This window comes from Plectropomus leopardus, chromosome 18, assembly GCF_008729295.1.
Source record: "Plectropomus leopardus isolate mb chromosome 18, YSFRI_Pleo_2.0, whole genome shotgun sequence".
Lineage (NCBI taxonomy): Eukaryota > Metazoa > Chordata > Actinopteri > Perciformes > Serranidae > Plectropomus > Plectropomus leopardus.
In genome coordinates, this window is record NC_056480.1 from 293598 (window position 1) to 318947 (window position 25350).

Here is a 25350-nt window from a genome sequence, read left to right on the forward strand (position 1 = left end):
CAGAAATATGTTGGGAGCGGGTTTTTTTTTTGTTTTGTTTTCGTCATCTTTTGTTAAATGTGACTGATTGCTGCTTTGAATGCACCAGCAAAGCCTAATGATTTTCTCTGCTGCCAAGCACATTACAGAACAAACAGTCTACTTTCAGCACGGAGGAAATGCTAAATTCAAGCCATTCATCTCTCCACGCCGTCACATCATGTCTCCCTGCGCGGCGCGTTACACACATTAGCAGACGCTAACGACGTTCTCCGGTTTTTAAACGACGGGGCCTTCGACACCCGCTGATGATGAATGGTTCCTGTTAGCAAGTGAGGGATGGGATGATCACCCGGGGAGGAGCGACAGGGGATGCAGAGAAGGGGGAGGATGATTGGGTTTTTCACAGTGAAGATAGATGAGGTGACAAAGGGAGCCGGTGTAATCTGGGGATTTGAACCTATGAGGGATGGGCCGAACGCTGAGGGAGGCATGACAGCGAATGCAGAGAGGATGATTGGGTTTTTAGCCTCAAACTGAAGATAGATAATGTGACAGAAGGGGCAGAATAATCAGAGGCTTTGATCCACTGAGGGATGGGGTGATCACTGAGAGAGGTGTGGCCGCGAATACAGAGACAATGACAGAGTTTTCAGTGATGGAGGAAAGTGAAGAACGGATAATGTGACATTATGAACTAAAGGCACGGCGATGTGGCTTTAAAATAATATCACAATATTTTTAGGCTATATTTCAATACACAATGTACACTACATGGACATAAGTACTGGGCCACACCTCTTAATCATTGAATTCAGGTTTTTCATTCACTCTCATTGCCACAGGTGTATAAAATCTGGATTAATGGGCAAAAATTCCCACAGACACAATCTTGTCAAAAGCCTTAACCAGAAGAGTGGAAGCTTTGATAGCTGCAAAGTAGGGACCAACTCCATATTAATGCCTATGGATTTAAAATGGGATGTCATAAAAGCTCCTGTAGGTGTATTGAGTAGGTGGCCCAATACTTTTGTCCATATAGTGTATATATTGATATTTTGAAGTCTCCTCTAAACCACTATAAACCCACAGTTACAAATGAAGTTGCTACTGCCATAAAATAAAGGGTTATGAATGAAATATTGTTATAATGTTAAATAATGTAAAATTATCAAGTTATATAAAGTACTGTTATTGTGACTGTAAACGCGGTATGAGGAGTCGTCCACTGTGAGCTGGAAACAAACCGGTCAGCTCTTCAATTCAAAGATAAATAATATTTAAAAGTCGCACTGGTGCTTCATGGTCGCAAAATTTGACTAATTAGTTGCAGTCTGGAGCTCTGCGAAAGCCCTGCTTTTTGTGTGTGTGTCTGTGAGAGGCAGAGAGCCACAGGAGAGAGAGAGAGAGAAAAACAAAACGCTGGTGTCAGTGTCTTATGCTGAATCTGCAGGTTCAGTGTCCAGCTCCTCCATGTTTGTTCGTTTTGGTGCCGTGCGTTGTGTAAACACCCACTCGGCCACGCCGATGGGCGCAAAGCATGATCAGATGACGTAAATTAAATTGACAATATAGCCTAATATGAAAGGATAGACATTTTAATGTTGTCAGACAATATATTTCATCATATCGCACAGCTCTATATGAACTGCACATTTGAAATAAGATGGTTAATTAAAATTAAGTGACTTTTGGAGAAATTGTGGGAAGAAATAAGGATTTGATAAAGGATTTGAATCACCAAAAGCCTAAGGAGATTTTGAAAAATGCTGACATTAAGACAAATGATTAAAGGATTTAGGTTTTTAGGAAGAGAAAAGAAAAGTTTATTTTTGAAAGAAGGGCAGAATTGGGGCTGGGATGGCACTTTTTTATTTAAGATAAATACACCCAAACCAATATTAACAACACTAGTCCTTCCTCAGTGCTTACATTATTTAACGCCTAAACTATTTTGCATCAACCCTCCCCCCACATAAATAACCAACAGTCCCTACCACTAATCACGGAGGAAGGTCGGCGCAGCGACTAGGAGCACGTGCAGAACGCCAAGTCCAATTAAAGTCCGTCTGAGGTGTTCACATGACAGAATAGCTCGACTTCTCATCACATTATCTGGGTTCAATTTCGTCACTCAGTGAAAACACAGTTATGTTTTATCCACATTTCAGAAATGTTTTGTGAAAACCTGTAACGGAAACCCGCCTGCTGTTAAAGGGCTCTCACGAGTCCTTTCTGGTTACAGCAGTAGAGCTGCAGCATGTTAGTGATGCTTTGGCGTTGGCACATGATCATACTTTATGATTTGGCTTCAGTACTGTAAGTTACACCGTGATTGAAAATCCCTCCACCCCCCTCGGGATGCACGAACTACAGCCTTTGAAGAAAACTGAGACCAGCTTTGTGCACTCAGAATACCAAACTATTAGCCCAGTTCCTAAAAATGTTGAGGGGCTGCTGGGAGAGTTCCTTTGGTCCTTAATGGTCTGCCCATTAAGTCTCCTCATTACTGCTGGCCTGAAGGGCGAGGACACAGTGAGAGGAGTGTCAAAGAGCTCCGAGCATGATGCTGATTGTCTCAGGACACAGTGAAGACAGGACAGAGGAGGCGAGAGTAACGTGAAGACATGTGGGGTTTTAACGGTGAACGACCACAGAAGGTGAAGAGGGAACATGAGCCAGGAGAGCCGGTATAATCTGGAGGTTTCAGTCAGTGAAATGGCGAGAGAGACGCACACTCAGGGAGGAGTGATGGGACACGGAGAAAATGATGGGAGGTTGTTAGCATTTAAAATGTGCAACAGATTCACTCGGGGGGCTCAGACCTGAAAAAAGTCTCACGTCTCCCATTAACCGAGGGGATCCTGAGAAGATTCAAGGCTATCAGGAGGACCGGAGTGGGCCGCAGAGAGGTTACAAATGTGTGCGAGTGCACAGACGGGCTGAAAATCACACATTCCTCAAAGAAAAGTTCTATTTAAAATGCACTATTAATACCATCCTGCCATTAGTTGGCTTTTCGAAAGTTCTGTCCCAGTTGTCAGTGATAACTTCTCCGGATTTAATATCTCTGCGACGGACTAATTCAACGGTACACTCTGAAACAGCAAAGGGACATTTCTCACTGTGCTGACTGTTGAAATTCTATTAAGTGTTATCAAATGTTATCCTTCTTTGACTCTTCCTCATTATCATCCGCTCACCAACTCACTCTCTGTCCTCCCGGTTTCTGCCTGTACTTTCTTCCTCTGCTCTGTGAGGACAGTTTCCTTTAATCATTCTGACATGCAGAGAATTACATTCTGGGGAATATTTATTTAATTTGATTTACTTTATGTTGTATTATTATGTAAAGATTGTTTCTTTTCGTCTCTCGTTTTATTCGTTTCCATTTGCTTTCCTTAAACCTGCTCTCTCATTTGTCTCTCTCCTGTGTGTCCCCTTCACCTCCCGTCTTGCTCCTGTCTCTTTTTATCTTGATTTGTCTTTTTTCTGTAATCCTTCCTGTCTGTTTCTTGTTCTGTCTCCCTCTCCTCTCCTCTCTCTCCTTATCTCCCCTCTGCTTCGAGTCCAGATGGAGCTCCACCTCCTCATCACCACATTAGCTGATAAAAACAATACAGTGTGCATGTAGATCTGGTCAAATTAATTCTTTTAAAAGTCACAGATGCACCATTAGGTTTTGTTTTCATGTCCTGATAATTGCACTGTGTGCATTAATTTAGATGATAGAAACATGCATGGATCATTATTTTTATATTTTTCTTACCCTCCTCTCTCTTTTCTTGTCATTTTCTTGTCCCCTTTTTCTAATTTCTTAAAAATTTGTTGGACATTTTGCCAAGTTTTTGCCTTTTCCTTCATGTATTTTTTTTTAAAGAAATAAAACCAGTTTGAAATCTGTTTGTTCCTCAGTTCCTCTCTCGGCTCCCAGGAACCTGCGGGTGTCCGAGGAATGGTACAACCGCTTCAGGATCAGCTGGGACGTTCCTCCCTCACCCACCATGGGCTACAGGGTCGTCTACCAGCCTCTCTCAGGTCCTTCACACACACAGACTGTGTCAGTCAAATAAAACTACATATTATTGTTCCACATGGTAACATATCCAAAAACCTTTCATCCTTTTTGGAAACTGTCAGAATGAAATTCAACAGGTCCTTAAAACGTTTTAAAAGGCATTGGATTTATTAAAACCTTTATTAGTATTAATTAATGTCTTAAACCAGCCTTTTAGAATTTCCTAAAAATGCAAAGCCCTTTTTTAACATTGCATTGTAAAAAAAAAATAAAACAACCTATTTTATTTTTTTTTTACAATGCAATGTTCATCATGATGAGAATTAAAGCACCGAAATCCCACATACAGAGTGAGAGACACAAAATCTTTATTAAAAACTCAACAATAAATGTTAATTATTTCCCAAATTTAATCGAATCTAACTTTTTCATTGGACTCAAATAATGTAATATTGTATGTTACAGTAAATGTTTTGGGCGAAATGGCCTTTAACTTGATGTAAAAAGATGTTGGTTCATTGTTCATGTTTTTTTTTTGTATGTTTTGTTTTTTTCCTTCGAGTTTTGGTTTTTGTAAACGTGGTCTTAAATTTTAGTCTGAGTAGCATTAAAACAGTCTTAAATTTAGTTTGCCATAAGCTGCAGGAATATTTTCAGTTTTACTTTGTATTGCTGATAACAATGCAAAAACAATAGATAAAATGAATATATATATATATATATATTTATATAGAAAATTTAACAGGAGATATAGCTGATTCCACTGCGACACTTTGTGGACATGCTGCCCTGTGAAAGTAACAGCAGGGATTATCTGACCAATGACACTTTGATGAAAAAAAAGCATATTGACAAAACAACTGACCAGCTGACCAGGCGTCAGTCCCACTTTTTAGGAAACCTCTTAGTTGACCTAATTTCTGTTTCTCGGGTGGAGCTGCGTTAGTGGATTTATGTAACACACAACTGAAAAAACACACAGACTCAATCTCTTTGCATATATATTTTTTAATGAACTTGTGCTTTTCCATTATTCTGCACTTTCTTTGTCCTGCCTGCATCAATTTTGCACTTTAGTTATCCTCCGTCCTCTTCTCCTCACTGGAATTAAAGCTAAGGATGGTCTCTGAGCTCCTCTGTGCTCCTCTCTCTGCTCCTCCGAGCTCCTCTGTGCTCCTCTCTGCTCCTCTGAGCTCCTCTGAGCTCCTCTGTGCTCCTCTCTGCTCCTCTCTGCTCCTCCGAGCTCCTCTCTGCTCCTCTCTGCTCCTCTGAGCTCCTCTCTGCTCCTCTCTGCTCCTCTCTGCTCTTCTGAGCTCCTCTCTGCTCCTCTCTGCTCCTCTGAGCTCCTCTCTGCTCCTCTGAGCTCCCTCCATTCACTGAGCATGTGCTCCCCCTTCATGCCTCTCCTCTGTTATCCTGCGCCCCCTCTGCAGCCCCCGGACCAGCTCTGGAGACCTTCGTGGGAGAGGACGTGAACACCATGTTGATCGTCAACCTGCTGAGCGGGACGGACTACAGTGTCAAGGTCATCGCCTCCTACACCACCGGATCCAGCGAGGCCCTCGCAGGCAGAGCCAAGACCTGTAAGTAAAAAGCAGAAAACAACCAGCAGACAAACCTGCAGCTTACTGCGTCCCTCCTCACGCTTTCTCCAAATCATCCACCAATTATATGAAGTTAGTTGTTTTGAATCAGACAAGTTTGACTTTACAATCTAAATTCTAATGTGAACACAAAATACCTCTTTGTGCTTTACAGATTATGAAGAGCATAGATTAAGATTTCCTAAAGTAAATCAGGGTATTTTCTGCATAGAGAATCACGAGGCGTCCGCCCCCGTCAAATGTTGTCCTGCCTCTGGACGGATGTCTTCATGGAAAACACTTAACTAGCAAACATTTTACTTCACTGTCGTTTGTATCTGCACTTGTGGCAGTAAGCTGATGTGGTGGCACTTTATCGTAATCAGCACAGTGCAGCAGGGAAGGCACTGCCAAAACTGCCAAAGAAGAAGAAAAGAGTCATCTGTTTTAGGCTGAACGCAGCAAAGCGGGTAACAGCAATACCAACACAACAGACAAACTATGGTCACTATTAGTCCCCCCTCTGTCATTTCATGGTGCTTCTTTAATTCTCTGTTTTCCTGGACAGCAGTTTATGGTACAGAGCTTACATAACGACAGACAGTTTAATTCCCCTGCTGTTCAGATTTTCCAAAATATAAGAACTTTGTACAAGTTGGGAGAAGAAAGTGTTCACATGAAAGCTCTGTAAGATATTTCAGGAAGAGACTTTAGATAAAGATAGAATCGCAGTCAGAGTAGAACAATTTAAAAGGGTCATTTATCCGATATCTTCACAAAATCTGTCGGCCATGAACATGCTTTTCTGAGGGACCATTCAATGTTTTTATGCAGTTTTATATCTTAAGCCTGCATTTATAAACTAGTCTGCGTTAATAAATTCAGCTTTGAGCAGTTTGGTAAAGTTGAAAAGATTTTCACAGATTCAGACTTGGATCAATAACTCATAAACAAAACGTTGTTAAAACACACAAAATTCCTCTTTCCAGCTGCAGTAAAGTAGACAACAAGCCATAACCTAATTTTCATCAAAATGAGCCGTTCCAAGAGATGAACAAATAACGTGACTCTCCAGCTGCAGCCAGCTGTGAGACGTCGGCACAGGTGCAGTCGACAAAGTGCAAAGCTTTTCAGAGTCCTCAAAGATGATTGACATAGGAGTTATAAAAACATCAGAAAGATTAAATGAAATTAAACACACAGTTAAGCCTTTAATGAAGTCAGAAAAATGAATAAAGCTTAAAACCAGCTTTGGTTTATATTTTTCCCGATAAGGCTACAACAGTGTCTGAACACTTGTTATTGTTGTTGCGAGTTTACACCACAGTCTAATGTCATCATACGGCCCGTCACATCAACTCTCCATCGATCTCTTCGTTTGTTTTCTGTTGCCCAGCTGTCGATTGCCAGTTTTAGCCTTTTATTTTTATACAGATTATTTCTCATTGGACCTCCATGACAGTACCAGCTGCTGTTGGGAAGAAAAATCTCATTTTTTTTCACCAATTAGAGCAGCCAGTCAAACACTTCAGACGCTAATTCCTTCGTAGCCATCTGATGCTCTTAACGGCAGTCACGACTAATTACAGGATACGCTCTCGAAAATTTTATTGTGACCATCTTCGATGTAACCACAACCGCTGATTAAAAGATTCGGATGGTGGAGTTTCAGCCGCTGCCTTGTTAGTTCCACAGTCCTGCTTTATTTCTCTTTGTTCTGGTAAAAATAGGCAGGGATTTACCATGAAGATGCTGCCGATAAGATCAGGTTTTTATTATTTAATTTATGTCTTTTATTATTAGGGCTGTAACTGTTTGTGTGTTTGTGCCGAGCCGTCCCAGTTCAGTGCACACAGCCACACGCACAATACACAGAATATGAGCCGTGTAACGATACATCCGTTGTGTCGATGCATCGATTTATATTCTTGCAATCATACTACATTCATGGGTAAATGGCAAGTCGTCCTACTAGTGTGACTTGTATCAATCCAAAATCATTTTTCAAGGCATGAATCGATTGTATGGATACTAAGAATGTGTGCCTTGTGTTCATCACATCAGATTTCCTCTATTTTTGCAAAAAAAGTTACTGTATTGATTTTTAGTCATTGATTCGTATCATATCGTGTCACTCGATGAATGAGCCCATGTTGTTTTTGTATTGTATTGCCGACCATGTTTCGTAACACACGTCGTATCGTTGTTGAAACATAACATTACACTACGCATTTTTTTCCCACTGAATCAAATCAACACAGAACTGTGACCCCTGTGTACCGTCAACCGTAATTATTACAAAGTAGTTTTTGAATATCTGTGCAAGTATACTGACAATATCCAACTGTTTTTTGTTTTAATAATAATGTTAATTTCACTTTTACCAAAATAAACCAACCAGCCTTACAAAACCTAGCAGAATAATGCGCCGTGGAAAAATGTGCAGATGTGATCAAACGACCATTTCATCCTGATGAACTCTGATCAGAGCGGCTGATTCTGCTCTGGTATTTGTTACTGTAATGTTTGTTGGACATTTTCTAAACCTGATCATAAACGTTCCTTGTTTTCACCCTTTTCTGTCCAACAATCTCCTTTAATCTAATCAGCGAAGCAGACATCAATATCTTGAAATCGATCTGACATTTTTAGAGAAAACTCCACCTAATCACCGCCCGGCCCTGCAACTGTAGATGCCATAGATTTAAGTAATCTCACTGGCCATGTGGACACTTCCTGCGGCTCTATGAGCGTCTGGCCCGGTTTGATCAATCACTGCTCTCAAGTACAATCATTTGAGCAGGAGCCTTGATTTCCCTCTCCTGCATGATAATTAACCACTTCAGCGCAGGCTGGCCCGTTGGTGTAGTAGCTGTTTCTGTAACTGAAAGGTCTGATTTACATTTGATCTCCATGACAGCCAAAGCAAGCGATGAAAACCACGTGACCTTTTCAAGTGTCCTTGAGCGGGACACTGACCCGCCACCCTTTCATCATCCACTCTCATTTCTCTCCGGGTAAGAGCTCTTGACGCAAGTGTCATCTTAATGCCCGAACATGTAGCTCTAAATGGATCGCGGGCACGTCACTTTACATCGGAGCCGCAGTTTCCTCCACCTGCATGACAATTAAGCACTTCTTGGTTGATTTGAAGGACAAGTTTGGGAGGACAGGGTGAGGAATAGGTGAGAAAGAAAGGGGGACTAAACCTGAAGAAGATGGGTAGAGAAAGAAGAAAGATGGAGAGATGGGTGCAGTTGAAAAGAGAGTATAATGATTTGAGGCCAGTGAGATCCCAGGAGGTGAGCGGAGCGTCTGTCGTAATGCTCCGCAGCATGTTAATGAAGCCAGCGGACCGGTCGAGATGAGTGGACGGATGCTTCAATGTCACACAGCAGCACAACCAGCACAGTGGTAGAGGACAAAATGGAGACTGGAGCTGGTTTTCCTGTAACACCTCTTCACTGAGTTTAAATTCTTTACGGTTTCACGGCCAGTGATGGATGAATATTGGTATTTCAGCAAAACTGATGCAAATCTTATCTGCTGAGATTGAAAAGATACTGTACCAGTCCAGAATGTCAAAGAACATTTGAACAATACATAGAAATAGCTGCTGATATTACATGTTTTCATTTCTGTGCCATTAAGATAAGATAACGTACGGTACGGTACGGTACGGTATGATACGATACGATACGATATAAGCCTTCATTGTCTCCCTTAGGAGAATTTTGTCTTGGACATCAGAGAGACACAGTCCGCTTGACCATATACATAAAAGTCAAACTATACTTAGCACAGTATCCTCCCCGGATCCACAATGCACAGTGCCCTGACCCCAGGTGTTGCACGATGCTCTGCCTAAAATAATCCCCCTACAGTGCTATACAGGATTACAAGTGCCCACATAATAATTCCACAGGTCAATTCATAGCAAGTACCCTACATCAAATATTGCACAATATTGCACATAGATTGCACATACCTCCTCACCCCACACCCCAAATGTCCTCGCACACAAACACACACACACACACGCACACACGCACACAAGCACACAAGCGCACACACACACACACACACACACACACACACACACACACACACCAGTTTACAGTTTGGTTACCCGTTCCTCCCGCCTGAAGGCATCAGCTCATTCTCCTCATGCAGGATGTGGTTTGGATCAGTAGTGATTTTTCGGCTCTGCTTCTTCACCGTCTCCTTAAATATCTCCTGCAGTGAGGATGGGGGCAGCATGCCAATTATTTTTCCTGTCCCTCTGATTCAGGTTTTGGATTTGGGACTGAACAGAGTTCATATTGAAACACTTTTATGAGGACAATTCAGTATTAATTTATGTATGTGTTTTATTTCAAGTGTTAGTTTAAACAGGTGTAAATGCAGATATTTGATTTTAGTCACTTTTAAAAGTAAGGAGGCGGTCAAAAAAATCGGATATCGGCAACAAATCAGACTTGTATTATAAATCCAGCCTAACACAGATTTAAACACTTTTCCAAAAAACGTTTGAGAGAGAGAGAAGCTTTTTGTGTGCATAGAAAAGATATTAGATCTTTTATTTTAACTCATGAGAAGTCTGAAAAAAAACAAAAGTGTTGTGATCATAGTTTTGTTCAGTGTATAAAAATCTGCCCTCCACCTGTTTGGTCGTTGTAAGTAAAGTTACTCCCAATGTTTTCTCAAAGTTTTCTTCCTTGTGAACTCAGAGCACCAGTAATTCAAGCATAATCAAATAATGTATCACAGCGTATTCAGTCACACTGTGATGTTCTGGCTCCTGCTCTGCACTCTGCTGATGCTGAATTAAGAACCCCTCCATGCCCTTTAATTAAATCACACGCTGAGATTTTTACACGCTGCGCAGGGATACATTATGCATTGGAACGCATTCCAAAATAATGCAGATTGGATATTTGGCTCAACTGGAAAATGTTGTGTTTTGTCAGAGGGGATGTAAAATATATTGTGATGTACAGGGCCATTACCGACTCACAGAAACACGCCTGCTTATGTCTTTCAGAACGAGTGCTGCTTTGAGAAGTCGGACGATGAAAGCACATTTGCATAAATAGAGAGTGTGTGGGTTTGTTTGGGCGTGAGTGTGTGTGTTTGTGAGTGTGTGCATACGCCGGAGCTAACACAGTGAAATTATGTTTCTGTCTCTGTAAATAACTCAGTGAAAAAATACAAGTCAGCGTCCTTGAAACCAACTGACCTCGCTTTTTTAAAAGTGTCGTCTGGAAACTCGATGGCGTGTGGTTTCCCACATGTGTGCAGTTATATGCAGTTTTATTATTACAGCAGCTTGTAGAGAGGAATACTTACAAGTGTTTTTTAGAGTCCAGAAGAAGTTTGGAGTTCATTTTTACATCTCAGCACTTTTTCAGAGTCACTTGAAGTTCAGAGTCATATTATATTGTTACGAGGTGACAGTAACTGTACATATGGTATTGTAGTATTGACGATGTTGATGTGAGAGTGACAGTAACAGTACATATTGTACTTGTGAGCTATATTGCAGCAACTGCCTTTATGGTTATAGTCCTGATGCTGCATTTTTGTGACTGTCCTGACCTGCTGATGGTGCTGTGTTTTTCATTGGAAATGGTTTACGTTATGAGGAGATTTTTGTCATTTTTATCGCCAACTGAATTATTTTAGGCTCTGTGGAGTTGTTGTGGACTCTTACTAATGTGCTGCTTGAATGTGCACAGGAACTAGTCACCCTGTGTACAGAATAATGTCGACTTTTGTATGTTTCTTGTCATATTGCTTGTGCTTTATGTGTTTTTATTGTTTTTACACTTGCTGCAGCACAAATGCCCTCTGGGACAAATAGCAAAATTAAATTAACTAGAAAAATATCAGAATGTGGTGAAATAGGGCTTAAATTTTGCAAATACATGTGCGGGCCTTTATGTGACACTTGCATCGAGAAAGTCTGAACGATATTTGTGTTTTTTTCCTCCAGTGTATCTGGGAGTGACCAACCTGAATACATACCAGATGAGGATGAACAGCTTCTGCGCCCAGTGGCAGACTCACCGACACGCCAGCGCCTACAGGGTGGTCATCGAGTCTCTGCTCAGTGAGTACGCGCACGCACACACACACACACACACACACAATCAGTGGGCTCTGTCACCTTTTCATTGTTTTGTCTACACTTTATACTTCACATGCAGTGTGTGTTGCCCTTCATGCAGCTGTGCAGCCTGAGACGTTTGTTAAAAGGCAAGAGGTGCATTAAATTGATTGATTGAGTATTTTGATTTTAAAACCCCGTGAGGGAACCTCTTGTGGTGAAAATCCTGAGAACAGTTCTAGACGGTGAAGTTGGACCGCCTGAAATGATATAAGCTGATGAAACACAGTAAATACTGTGAGTGGCGTGCGCCTGTGAAACCATTTTGACGTAAGAGTTTCTTTTTTTGTTGTTGTGCTATCATTTAAAAATTCTTCTCAAAAACTTCTTTATTATAACAAACTCAAAATCATGGAGTGATATTTTCTCTTGGTTATTCCGGGTCATTGACAAATACAAATTTAGTTACATAAGACTTTTTAGGGCCCTAAAAAACCCTTAAAAATTAAAAAAAAAAAAAAAAAACAGATTCTGTTTTATGTTTTTACAAATTCTGTGATTTCCATTTAATTTTATTTATTTTTTATTTTGTGTTTTATAATTTAAGCACAATTTGTTATCACAAAGCATGTCTAATCATGTGTTGGATTTATACAATTTAAACAATTCAAAAAGAAATTTTTAAAAATTTTAATGACATTTGCAATGATCAACGTTTGGAGACATTTTACAGCTGCAGTTGAGTGTCTACATTCATCCAGCTGTTGTGCAGCCTTGGACGTTTGTTAGAGGGCAAGAGGTCCGTAAAATTGATACTGACTATTTTGATTTGAACCTCCTGTGCTGCCAGAAAATTGTGAGAATTAGTTGATGTTATTAGTTGATGGAACACACTGTGACTGGCACGTGCCTGCGAAACCATTTTGACATAAAAAGAGCTTTTTTGTTGTGCTTTCACTCAAAAAAATCATCTTAACAACCCAAGGGAACAATTACATGCTGCACAGAGTGCCTGTAGTATACAGTCTGTGCCTGAGTGACGACACGCAGCCGCTCCAGCACATAAAACACACAACAAAGTTTAGTTTTTACTACTTTTAATACCTCTAATCTCTGTGCTAAAGTATGTTTAACTGGACCTGAGTCTGCAGCAGGCACACAGAAATCAGACTATTATTGATCTTCAGTACTGAAACGAGGTTAATTCACAAGACGTGAGAGGTTTTCTTTAAGGAAAGCCTCGCTGTTTTTATGCCTCGACACCGCTGGGAGCATTATGTCTTTGGTTTTTTTGGAGGTCTGTCTGTCTGTCTCATTCTTTTGAACGTGATAATTTCAAGAATGCCTTAAAGAAATTTCTTCAAATTTGGCACAAATGTTGGAGTCGTACTCCTCGATGATGAGCTGATGTGAATTTCGTGGTCAGAGGTCACTGACCTTGTATCCGTCTCATTCTCATGAACACAATAGTTCAAAAAGGCCTCGAGTGAACTGTGAACTGTGTTTTTGGCCATAACTCAGAAATTGCTAATTCTGTCAAAATTTAAGAGAAATGTCAGATAGGATGAAATAATGAAGTGATGACATTTTATATTCAGGTCAAAGGTCAACGTCACTGTGACATCATGTTCTTCGCCTGCTGACACTAGAAATCCTCTGTGTGAGGCGTCCATGTTTTCACAGACATGGAAACTGAAGCCGTAACTTGATTGGTTCGTGGTGACCTAGAACCACAAGGCAGTAATCCTAGCATATTGTTTTAGCTGCATGACCATTTTTTTCTGAGATAGTAAAGATGACCTTGACCTTTTTTTAGGAGGGATGAATGCAAATCTCATACACGCACACAAATATTCACATCCCCGGCTGGTCGACATGGTTATTAAACGTGACTGTGCATCACTACCTCCGCATCAGCTCGGCAGCGAGATACTAAATACTGTAAATGCAGCTGTGCTTCTCCCCCCGCACATTTTCTCCTACACTACATAACTGCGCTGGTAGGAGGTTGGGGGGGGGGGGGGGCTCATACATACTCAAACATGCTTTCATCAGTGGGAGTTTGAGTATGCAGCGCAGGGAGAGCGTCCAATTTTCTGAATCCCTAAGCAGCCTGAGATGACAAAGATTTTGTTGTATCCCATCAGAGACGTGCTGACAGCTTTAAAGGTTTAGCTGTGCATTCAGACACTGAGCCGCTCTGTAGACCAGCAAGACTTACTGATCGCAGCCTGGCTGACATTTACATTTGCTGCGTGAGGTAAACTGCATGGAAAAAAAGACAAAAGGTCGGCATTATGGCTGCTAAGCGTGTTGGGATGAGACTCTCTTGTTGCAGGAACGACAGTAATTATGCCCTGTTGTCTTTTTTCTGAGAGTTTAGCTTTAAAGAGAAGACGAGAGAAAAAAAAACTCTTTTTCTGCTCATCAAGGTTTCTCTGATAAACGTTATGTTGCACCTGCAGCCTGTGCTCTGATTGTTGGATGATTGTTTCATGGAAACAATAAAAACGAAACAAGTGCCTCTATTTGAGGTTCAGTGTGTGTGGGAGTGTGAAAATGAAGGGAAGCGAAGGCTGCTGTCTCACCGCAGACGTAAATGACAATCAAAGTTTCTGAAATAGAAAGACTAACAGTGAATGAGCAGATGTCTTTAACCCTTAGGGACTGTTTGGCACATTTTACATGCTTTTTCATTCTTCGTTTTTTTTTAATTTGGCAGTGTTCATGCATATCAATTTTGGCAAGATTGTGTGTTTTAGTTTAATCAGTGAATTTGCAGCTCAGCTCCTACAATAAGTCTAAAATACAATGTTAAAATGCTCCATTGAAACCCATTCAAACTGCATGAAAACATGCCATTCTGGGCTTTAGACAGTCATTTTAACTATTTTCAACCTGATTACATCATTTTTTTAAATCATATTTGGCATATGGAGAAAATACATGCTATTTCCATTAGGTGCACTGTCACAATTAATGTTGCTGCTAATCACTGACTTATCCCAGACTATCATGATCAAAAAATAATAATCTACTTAGCATGTAGTATGCTGAAAGTAATTCTTTTTGTGTGTGTGTTTTATTCACTTAAAAACATAGTTTCATCATGACAAAAACCTGGCATTTAAAAAGATTAAAACTCTAAAAAGAAAAAAATTATATTTTATAATATAATATTTGATATTCATGATAAGGGCTCATGTTGGTTAAAAAAATAATAAATGAAAGTAGAAAATCATATTCATTTATAATGTTTTTTAAAGCTTGATTTTGAAAAGAGCATTTTGTGCACAGAGCGATATAAGTGTGTGTAATATTAAAACGAGCTCTAAGGACTAAACTCGCCTGTCAGGTGATCAGACCATCCAAACCATCTTATGAAACTCCTGTCTACATCATGAAACTATCAGGTCTCTCTTTAAGTAATTTTTGGTGACTCAATCAAAAGGAGACAGGACTTTATTTTCTTAATTTCTTTCTTCATTTCATTGAACACAAAGTGCCTACACAGACCCAAAACACGCTGAAACTTAGTAACACTTTATTTTTCCAGTCAGGTTTCCCCTCTCCTCCTGCTGTCTGCACAGATCCTGTCTCACAGACAAACGTGCGTCTGTGAAGTGGAGAAAGGAAGCAGCTGATGAATGAGTTAACCTTTTATTAAATATCAGATATCAGTCATTTAATGCTGACCACCTCCCAGCAGCAGAAAAATAGCCTCAAAATCATGCAGTGATCATTTCTGCTTGTTATTTGGGGTTATTGATAGATACAAATTTAATTACAATTACTTTGTAAGGCTTGATGAAACCTTTAAAAGTAAAAAAAAAAAACAATGAGAATTTGCTTTATTTTTTTCTAATTCTTTGATTTTCCTTTTATTTTTTTTTATTCAAGCATGTTTTGTCAGCAGAAATTATGTCTGATCATGAGGTGGATTCATAGAATTTAAACAGTTCAATAAGAAAATTATGAAAGTTTTAATGATTTTTAAAATGAATTTGATGCAAGACAACATTGCAAAAAATCCATGTTTACATGATAACATTGTGACAGCGATCGTCGTGTACACGGATCTGCAAAAACAACTGAAAACGCTGCAGTAGTTGGTGGTGTAACTTTGTAATGACACACTGTACAAGAACGCCGTCACCGTTTTCACCGGACCCGTGCATTGCCAGTTTACCCGGCGACAGAAGGTGTGGCGTTTTCAAAAGTGTGCGTTTTCACACCCCCAAAATGCTGTTGTTGTGTGACAAACCGACACGGAGGTTTAACATTTCATGCAGGAAGTTTTGCCGTGTAAATGGCCCCTAAGTGGACGCCGGATTGAGTGTTGTTCAACGTGAAGTTTTGTTTTAGCCGGATCACGTAAAAGCTGCTAACAGCACTTTGTGACACAAACAGCTGACTGGCGACAGATGAGAAATGTGGCGCCAAAGGAAAAAGCTGTTTGATGGCGAGGAAAAGAGCTGAAGGCCTTTTTAAAATGGTTAAAATACGTTTGAATTTCAACCCGTTTCTGCAAACTGAGAGCGCGCCGACTGCTCACTGCTGTATGTAGTACATATATATACATACGTATACATACGTGTTTCATACAGAAATCCACAACTATCCCTTTAAGTTTCAGTGAGCGTCTGTTTTTCAGCACCCGGTGATGATTTTAGTGCTCTTAATTTGCACTCGGGACAGGAAAAGTAAATGCTTCCAGTAGTTTACTGTCAAAAAATGTACAGAAATCTTGACTCGTGCATCTCTGTAATTTAGCTCGCTATATTTCTCTTTGTTAACTTTTAGATCTATAATTCAAAGTTCTGTGATCCAACATGTGGAGCGCCTTTACCCGCAATATCAGTCTGTAATGGTCAAACTTTATACATTGAAATGCAGGAAAATGAAGGTAAAATCACAGAGCTACTGCACAGCAGACCCCATTTAACCCGGTCTTCAGATTACCTCCGGAGTCTTTATTAACATCTTTCTGAATTCCTTTTTTTGTTTGATGTTCTTTGATGTATTCAGCTCCTGCTTCAGCTGTCAGAAATGACTGCACCAAAGTCACCTCCATAAAACAACCTCGCAATTATTGAAGTCATTTTCTCGGTTCTGATTCTGCGTAGCCACCGGGCTCGGAGCCCACAGAAATAATTGTGTATTTTCCCATTTGTTTGAAACTGATAACACACTCCAGCACACCAAAATAACATCAAACAACAGATGGTGTGCCCCCGATTCGATTGCGCACGTCCACCGTTCAGTCACCACCTCAAAGGTAAGATTGACTTTTAATACAGCCGTCATCCAGCGAATGGAAGGCAGTAATGGCTGCTATTCATCACCTTCAGGCCTCCAGCAGCAACGCCGCCGTCATTAACGTCACATAAAAGGCACATATTATTGCAGTGGCCCTGTGTTCCTGCAGGGAGCGCCGAGGTATTGGTTCTCTCAACACATAATGGAGCTAAATGAGGATTTATGTTTGCACAGCTGGTAAATAATTAGCAGAAAAACGTGTATGCTGCAGGAGAAAGAGAGAAATGGTGTGAAGTTGTCTTTTTTTGGTGTCGATGCATTGGAGGTAAAAAAGATCAATAAAAAATGAAGACTTGGCAAACGGTGTATTTTCACAAATCCTCCTGTAGGACAGAAAGTTCCCGGGGAATTAAACTGGAGTTTACAGAGATCGACTCGTCACCTTCTCCTGTGCAGGATTATAAAGTCATGCTTCTTCAAAATAACACATGCGTGCTGCTCGATAGATATTTCAATCTACACTGCAGAGCAGCGTTAAACTTTATGCTTCGTAACCCGTGAAAGTTAGTTTCTTTTCGATCATGCATTACCTAATACTTTGGTTTTTGAAGTTTTATATGACAGTTCACAGTGCAGATGCTCGTGTTAAGACATGAACATCATTTCTAAAGATGCCATCCTGATCCGCTCATCATCTCATTTCTTGATTCATTTCCTCACCTCCTCTCCTTGCGTCTTGGTGAGGTGCGTCCCAGCTGCTTGTTAGCGGCAGCACATTTAGTGAATGTAAATAAATAATATAAATAAATGTATATGTAAAGAAAAGCACTCAGTTTGGTAGGTGTTGTTGAACGTACCTGCTCTGTTCTAAATCAAGTCTATCTGGAAGTTTTATATTGTCGGCAGTAGAAATTGACTCGGCTCAGTGCTGCAGCTCTTTAACTCATTAAAATGTTCCACCTGCCCTCTGTGATGAAGCCGTACGAGTGAACGCGTTGTGTTTTGTGAATACGTTTTCCTCAGAAATGTATTTGACAGGTTGCCAGTCGACCCTGACCGCCGAGTGAACAAAAACAGCAAACACATGCTGATTATTTCAGTAATTGGATTTGGTTTGTCACGTATTCCTGACTGTAAAAAGTTTCATTTTATTCAGTTTTATTTGGGCAGAAAAACAAACTGAGCTGCTGACAAAAAAAAACAAAAAAAGAAAAATGTCTCACTGTGAAAGACAGAAAAGTGAGAACAAACAGAAGAAACAATCATCTGGTGAGTCAGTAAATGTCTCCTTATTTGAATCCAATCATAATCATCATCATCATCATCATCATCATCATCATCGTCCACCTCTGGAAGACACCGAGGAATTCAAACTGCTTGAAGAAATTTAGAAATGTCCGTTTGTAGTGATGATGAGATGCGTGCGTGCTTCATAACACTTTGTAGGAGAATCTGAATGTGTTAAAGGACAGTTTTAATCACCTGCAAAAATCCTTGTACCGTCGGTTTTACTTCAAAGTCAATACAACGATAATTTATTTGGAGCTACGAGGAAGGTGGTCACGTGTGGCACCAAGACCGCAACGGCTGAAATGCTGAACTTGAGGCTTCACAACATTAAAAACCATCAAACAAACAAACGGGCGACGTCACTGGTGATTAGCTTTGTTAATTATTTTTACCATCTTTGGTATTTACCCTCTGCCACATACGGCTCCATCATCACGAGGTGCTGCACGTCTATTCTGCAGCGAGTGCTGATTATATGGCATTTTTCTGGTCGCCAAAAGTTCAAATATTCAATTTTGGGAGTCATCGGCTGTACTCATCACTGCAACTTTTTACCGAGCCGTCCAGGTGTGACAAAGAGACAAAGACCAGCTGTCACATCTTACATGTGCAAGTGCTGAACAACAAAAGCAAGAGAGGAAATATTTCTGGTCATATGCTGCAGGCTATATATTAATATATGTGTTACACGCACACAAAATCTCATGATCTCACACAGACAAGGGACTTTGTGTTGGCGGATCATCAGGAGTCAGTGAGACTGGAACTTAATTAGATTTTGATGTTTTAATAAAGGGTTGTGCTTTAAAGTATGTGGGACTTGTTTTTTTATTTATTTTTTACTGCAGTGTTGAATTGGTTTTCAAGAATTGTGGAACTTGACTGCTATTGGTTTCATTCTGGTATCCTGACATGCTTATCTAATTGTGAGACATAAGTTATTATACAATATTTTGACATAAAATACTCTCTTACTCTTATATCTCTGATACTGAATGTCCTAATGAAGTTTTTCTCCCAGTACAAATACAGCAAAAAGCAGTCGCCTTTCCAGAATAATAACGATGTGATCTCTGTGTCTTCTGCAGATGGTCAGAGGCAGGAGACGAAGCTGAGCGGATCAGCCAACAGACACTGTTTCAACAACCTGAAGGCCAACACGCAGTATAAGATGAGCGTGTACGCTCAGCTGCAGGACGGGACCGAAGGCCCCGCCGTCACCGTGATCGATAAGACTCGTGAGTACACACCTTCAACCAATGATGGACATACACAAGTGTGTCCACTACCAGTATTGTCAAGTTTTAGTTACCCTTTGTGTTTGTGGTGTTTTAAAATAATTCAAAATGATATGTTTAATATCACTGTATATCACTGTGTATTAGATTTGGCAAGATTTAAGTCCAGAAACAGACACCTTCTAACTCTTGGATTAAATTTGTCAGATGAGCAGAAGGTTAGAAACAACTTTGTATAAATCAAAGTGTTGAAGACATTTGATGAAGTGTGTTTCTCTCCGCGTATTTATTCGGATTTTAGTCATGGCTTTTTCAGAACCTCGTGGAGACACCACCCAACATATATTTTTGTTGTCTGTTTTGTGCAAACACACTCATACACACACCACCGACACATCACGTCCACTCTCCCTCCTCCATACCGTGAGCCAAACTCCCATTTAAACGCGCCCATACATGTGTCACCACGACAGTATTGCAGGAACACACACACACACACACACACACAGAAACTGCTGTCAGCTGTCACCGTGTATAAAAGAAGCCCACTACAGACTGGGAGGACGATCACGTCATTTTCAACATAAAACATCTTTTATCCTCGTGGGAGCGATGAGAGCCGAGTCCTCTTCCCTCCTTTCAGAATCAGCCGTTTGTTCCTCGCCGGCGGCCCCCGACGCTAATCAAGACCCACTGTCTGCATACGGGGGGGGGGTCTCAAGTTTTCCCTGTACAGCAGCGCATTTTCCAGTGCTCTGTGTTTATATAGTCATGTGAGACATTTTTTTGTTCACCATGATAACATTTTACTCACTATCTTCCCTGTGATGATGAGGTCAAGTTAACGGAGTGTTAACGTGGCTGAAATGTCCCTAAAATGTCCTTCACTGTCAGGCAGCGAGGAGAAGGACCCACACTTTAACTCAGATCAAAAAATAGAGATAATAAAAAGCTTACAGGCAGCCATCCAAACTGAAAAAGCTAAACACGCAGGAGTTCAAAGAAACGAGGCAGGTAAAAGGCACAGGTACGGCCGGAGATATACCTGCTTTTGACTTTTCATTTATGTGCATATTCTGCTCGTTTGGACCGTTTGCTCCGTACATTCTTAGAAATTAAGGGACGTTTCTGCAAGATGCAATATACACGTACGAACAGTAGAAGCAGCATTTTCAGAACAAGAGAAACAACCTCAACATGACAATGTGTCCAATATTTACCAACAACAGCATCGCTGCTGATTTTTGATTTTGAAATATCATAACTTCCTGAAGTTGTGTCATGTGTAGCTCCTCATACGTGAGAGCGGCCACGTATGAGGGATTTCTGGGAGCTGAGAGTCCACGATTTCACAGAGGAATTGTGGATTCAAAAACTTTCTCAGAGTTGAAAGGTGTTAACAATGCAGTTTTGTAAAATATGGATTTTTTTATCGTATGAAATACCACCTCATGCAAGTGTGAAAACTTTTTTGTGATAAGTGGGAGAATTTTAGAAATTGATGTGTTTCCATTAAGCATATTTTATATTCACAAATTCAATTTGTGCAATTTGAGAATAATTGAAACCCGCCTCGAGTCTTCATATTGAATCATTTGTGTCTAGTTTGAGGGTTTGACTGCAGTCTTAAACATTATTTGACGTGATTGACAGCTGCATTAGAGACTCCTCAGCACTCTTGCAACAGCAAATATGAGAAAAAGTTCATTTTACAAAGTTTACCAACTACGACTTTAAACTGTGAGTTTCTTTCACTTCTTTGTCTCTTGATGCTGTGACAGAGTTCACTGTCTGCATGGAAACTGATCCTTTTCTTTCAGTTTGACCAGTTCTGTTGTCGATACTGTAAAAAATGCATGTGGGAGTTATTGATAAAAAGCAGTATGAAGCAATAACATTGTGCAACAGATCAACAGAATAAGTATTAATTGATAAAATAAGCAAATAAAACATCTGTTTTTGGCTGTTAAAGTGAATAAACAGGTAACTACAAGAAGCTGGCACGAGCTGCTGTCACACTTTAACCCTGTTATGTTTTTGACTAACAAATGCAGACATAAACAAACATTTTTGAAGATGTTCAGTGTTTCTTGCTCTGTCGGGCAGTCCTTTATTCCATTAGAGGGCCATGAAAATTCACTCATAAAGACTTGAAACTTGCATTCGGCATTCGACCGAATGAGCTTCATATCTGCAACGTTTTCATCTGGTTAAAATGTTTGTGGCCTGCTGTTGTATGTGAAGGTGTTAATTATTTGTAAAGGCTGCTCTGTGTTGTTGGGCAACTGTAATGAAAGTGACAGAAATCATAGCAGGCACAGTGTTTTCTGAGACATTTAGAGTCCGGACAAGTTCATTTCCGTAGTGTACTGAAAATTAATGAAGTGAGGACGAAAAAAGGGGGGAAAGAAAAGAACTGATGGAGACAAAGAGAGGAGAAGGAGTGAAAATAAGAAAAAAGATAAAAGAAGGAGCAGGTTTTTGTGAGCTGCTGCCCTGCGTGCTGCAGCTCTGCAGAGAGCCTCCACGATGATTTATTGCTTTGTTTTGATGCAAATGAAAGCCGCAGCCTTTTCTCCAAATGACTCTCCCAATCGCTGCAGGCAGCCGCTACCGAACGCTCCCCACCTGCCATCACCAGTAATTCACAGCCTCAGGTAGCTGATTTACTGCCTAAACACCTCCGAATCAGTAAACTGTGTGTGTTTGGAGGGGGGCAGCTGGTTTATCGAGCCCCCCTCACACACACAGAGAATAAAGGTAAAGGCTTGAAAGCGGCGGCAGTCGAAGTGTGATTTAGACCGCGGCCGGCGCTGCGATCAATCTAGCAAATTATACGGGAGCTAAAATCACAGAGCTGAACGTAGTTATTTTACACATTCTGTACGTTAAATGCGTGACTGTGCGCCGTCTGACACTTCTTTCTCTCTTCAGGCGTTTTTTATGTTTTTCAGAGGGAAACTTTAATGTTAGGGTTGCGATTGTTTTACGATGAATGCGGTCGTGATTGCAGCTTTTCATGTCTTTATGTGTGTGTCCTGTTTATTCTGTCTGTTCAGTCCCCGTCCCGACCCCGGCGCCGACCCCTGCCCCCACCACCACGCCGCTGCCCACAATCCCGCCTGCCAAGGAAGGTGAGAGCTGACTTTACACGGTTTATTACGAACATGTCGCCAGTCCATTTTCTGATCTCGATGTATTGGTCTAAAAAAAAAAAAAAAAATCTGTTAAGTCTGTCAGTTTCATCATATTTGTGTATTTTTGCAGTGTGACATCAGCTTTTTTGGGGATTAAACTGGAATCACTAGGAATCACCAAAGTACATTTTCTCAATAACTCATCTATAGTTTTGATGTCATTTTTACAAGTTTTTTAAACTTTAAAGACACACAAGAAAGAAATCAATAAAACCTTTTTTTCTGGCGGTATAACAGAACGGCATTATTCATGAGTTTATAAAGTCATTTTACAGAGAAATATTTCACCCCATGACTTCTAACAGCCAGAGGCACTAATTACTCAGCTTCTTTTTGTTTTTTTTTTTACTTAATTAACCCTCTGAAACCAATGAAAGCAATGAGCAGCTTATGAATAAATAACCCCCAAAATCAGCAAAAAATTGCAAAAGTACAAGAAAATTATGAAAAAAAGAAAAACAAAGAAAAAACAAACAAGTTGCCTAAAAAAGTTTGTAAAAAATATGATAATTCTGTAACAGAATTGTGGCAATTGTCATAAATATGATTGCAAATAATCAGTGAAGAATGCAAAAAACAAACCCCAAAAACCTTAAAATTATTAAAATAAAAAAGATGCCAAACATATTCAAAATAAACTATAAATATCTTTAAATGCAAGAATTCACCTGTGGCCTTGATACAACAGAAATACAATGTTTTTTTTCAGATGATTTAACAGGAAAACTTCAGGAAAATAACTACAATTTTCTGTTCAGCAATAATTAACAGAAAAGTTTCTTTTAACAAAACTCTCCCAATGTTTGCTCTTTCTTTGATTTTCTTTCACTTTCCCGTCATGTAACTATAGCGACTTTGTAAAGTTTAGTTCACTTTCTGCCCACATCTCCTTATATAAATCACAACGTCAAGTTAGTTATTGAAGGGAAGAGCTTGAGGTTTTCTGCACGTGTGCAGACGACAGTTTAGTGTCACTCAGCGCTGCCAGTGTGAGCTCAGTAAATAAGCGTTAACTCTTCTCCTCCCACACAGTGACGCACACACACACACACACACACTAAATTATGGTATATAAACACAGGCTCAAAGATATCTATATATATGTATGCGTGCGTGGTTAAAGGTAGAGATAATTTGGAGTTCAAATGATCACACAGAGATAACATATAATTACAGAGATGAGTGAACAGGAGGCTCATTTAAGATAAATGTCTGAAATGTAAACCTGCGTGTTGGATCTGTTGCAGCAAACATTCACAATCTTCACATATCTGTCACCACACTTTTTTTTAACTACGTATCTGAAAAAAAACACATCATCAGCTAAAAAGCAGAGACCAGCATGTTCACAACACATTTCTTATCTTATAACTATAACTATCTTATAAATAGGAACCTAAAAATTAGCAAGAGATTAATGTTAGAAGATTTTTTTCAGAATATATGAAAAAAGAAAGAAAAGAAAAAAGTAAAGTAAAAAACAAAAAATAACCTTAAGAAAGTTCCAAAAGAAATTCTTTCTTGTTAAAATTATTTTCTTTTTTCTTTCCTTTCTTTCTGTAGAGCATCATTTCAAATATATAATTGAAAGAACTTAAGATTTGCTTTTCAGGACATTTTTCTCTCATTATTATTATTTCCATGTCACCTTTTACTATTTATTTATTTGTTTAGTTTGCAGGATATTTCTTGCCAAGTTTCTCATTTTGTTTTTCCTTTGATGTAAAAATACTCGTACTACTATGTAAAAAAGTGTTACAAGTGAAAGTCCTGGACGAAAAAGTAAAAGTGCATCGGTCTTAACAGAAAATTTTAAATTTGAAACCTGACTAGATTAGCTTGGTTTCTTTTAAAAACATCAGAGGGAAGTGAGAATGGCCCAAAAATTAGCATGAAATTACAGAAAAAAATTACTGGAAAAAATAGATAAAATAAAATAAAGTAAAAAAAACAAACAAATATACAACAACAAGCAAAAAACATTAACTTCATCTTTGTCATGATCACCATCAAAGTTTTAGGGAGAATCTCATTTTTAATGATGCTGAACATGAACAAAGACATTAAATACAATAAAAAAAAATAAAATCAGAAAAAAACAACAAATAATAATAGCAATGTAATTAGCTAAAAATAAAAAACGCAGGGTAACATGTTTGGTGTAGAAGAAAAACCAAAAACATTTCCACTCAAACTTCCTCCGCCTCTCTGTCCCCGTTCAGTCTGTAAGGCAGCCAAAGCCGACCTGGTCTTCCTGGTCGACGGCTCCTGGAGTATCGGAGATGAAAACTTCGTGAAGATCATCCGCTTCCTGTACAGCACCACCGGAGCTCTGGACCTGATCGGCCCGGGCGGCACACAGGTACGCCACACCGGTTACTGTCGCAGAGGTTGTTGCTGGTTTTTCTGCTCGCTCTGCAGCATTCTTCAAAACATGGACTACAGGTGTGTTTGCTCTGCGAGAACTCGTAAAACCTCGAAGGCAGGAAGAACGGCCTCGTAGTCGGTGCCGTGTCTCCGCTGCAGTGAAGAAGAAGTCTATTGTCCCACAACCAATTCACACCCTAAGAAAATACAACCAGTAAAACCATGAATACATGTAATAACATGATGGTCAAAGTTAGCTGTGTTGAATATGAAACACTGAAGGTTCATCGATAATTGAGCAGCACGAGGA

General features: G+C 39.9%; 1 protein-coding gene across 1 annotated transcript in view; it reads left to right on the plus strand.

Moving 5' to 3' along the window:
- Positions 1-25350, plus strand: part of LOC121957675 (collagen alpha-1(XIV) chain-like) — a 206127-nt gene that overhangs the window by 109497 nt on the left and 71280 nt on the right. Inside the window, 6 exon segments of the mRNA XM_042506398.1 lie at positions 3895-4017; positions 5431-5580; positions 11576-11692; positions 19327-19476; positions 22536-22610; positions 24896-25035. Coding sequence (XP_042362332.1) covers positions 3895-4017; positions 5431-5580; positions 11576-11692; positions 19327-19476; positions 22536-22610; positions 24896-25035 — 755 coding nt within the window.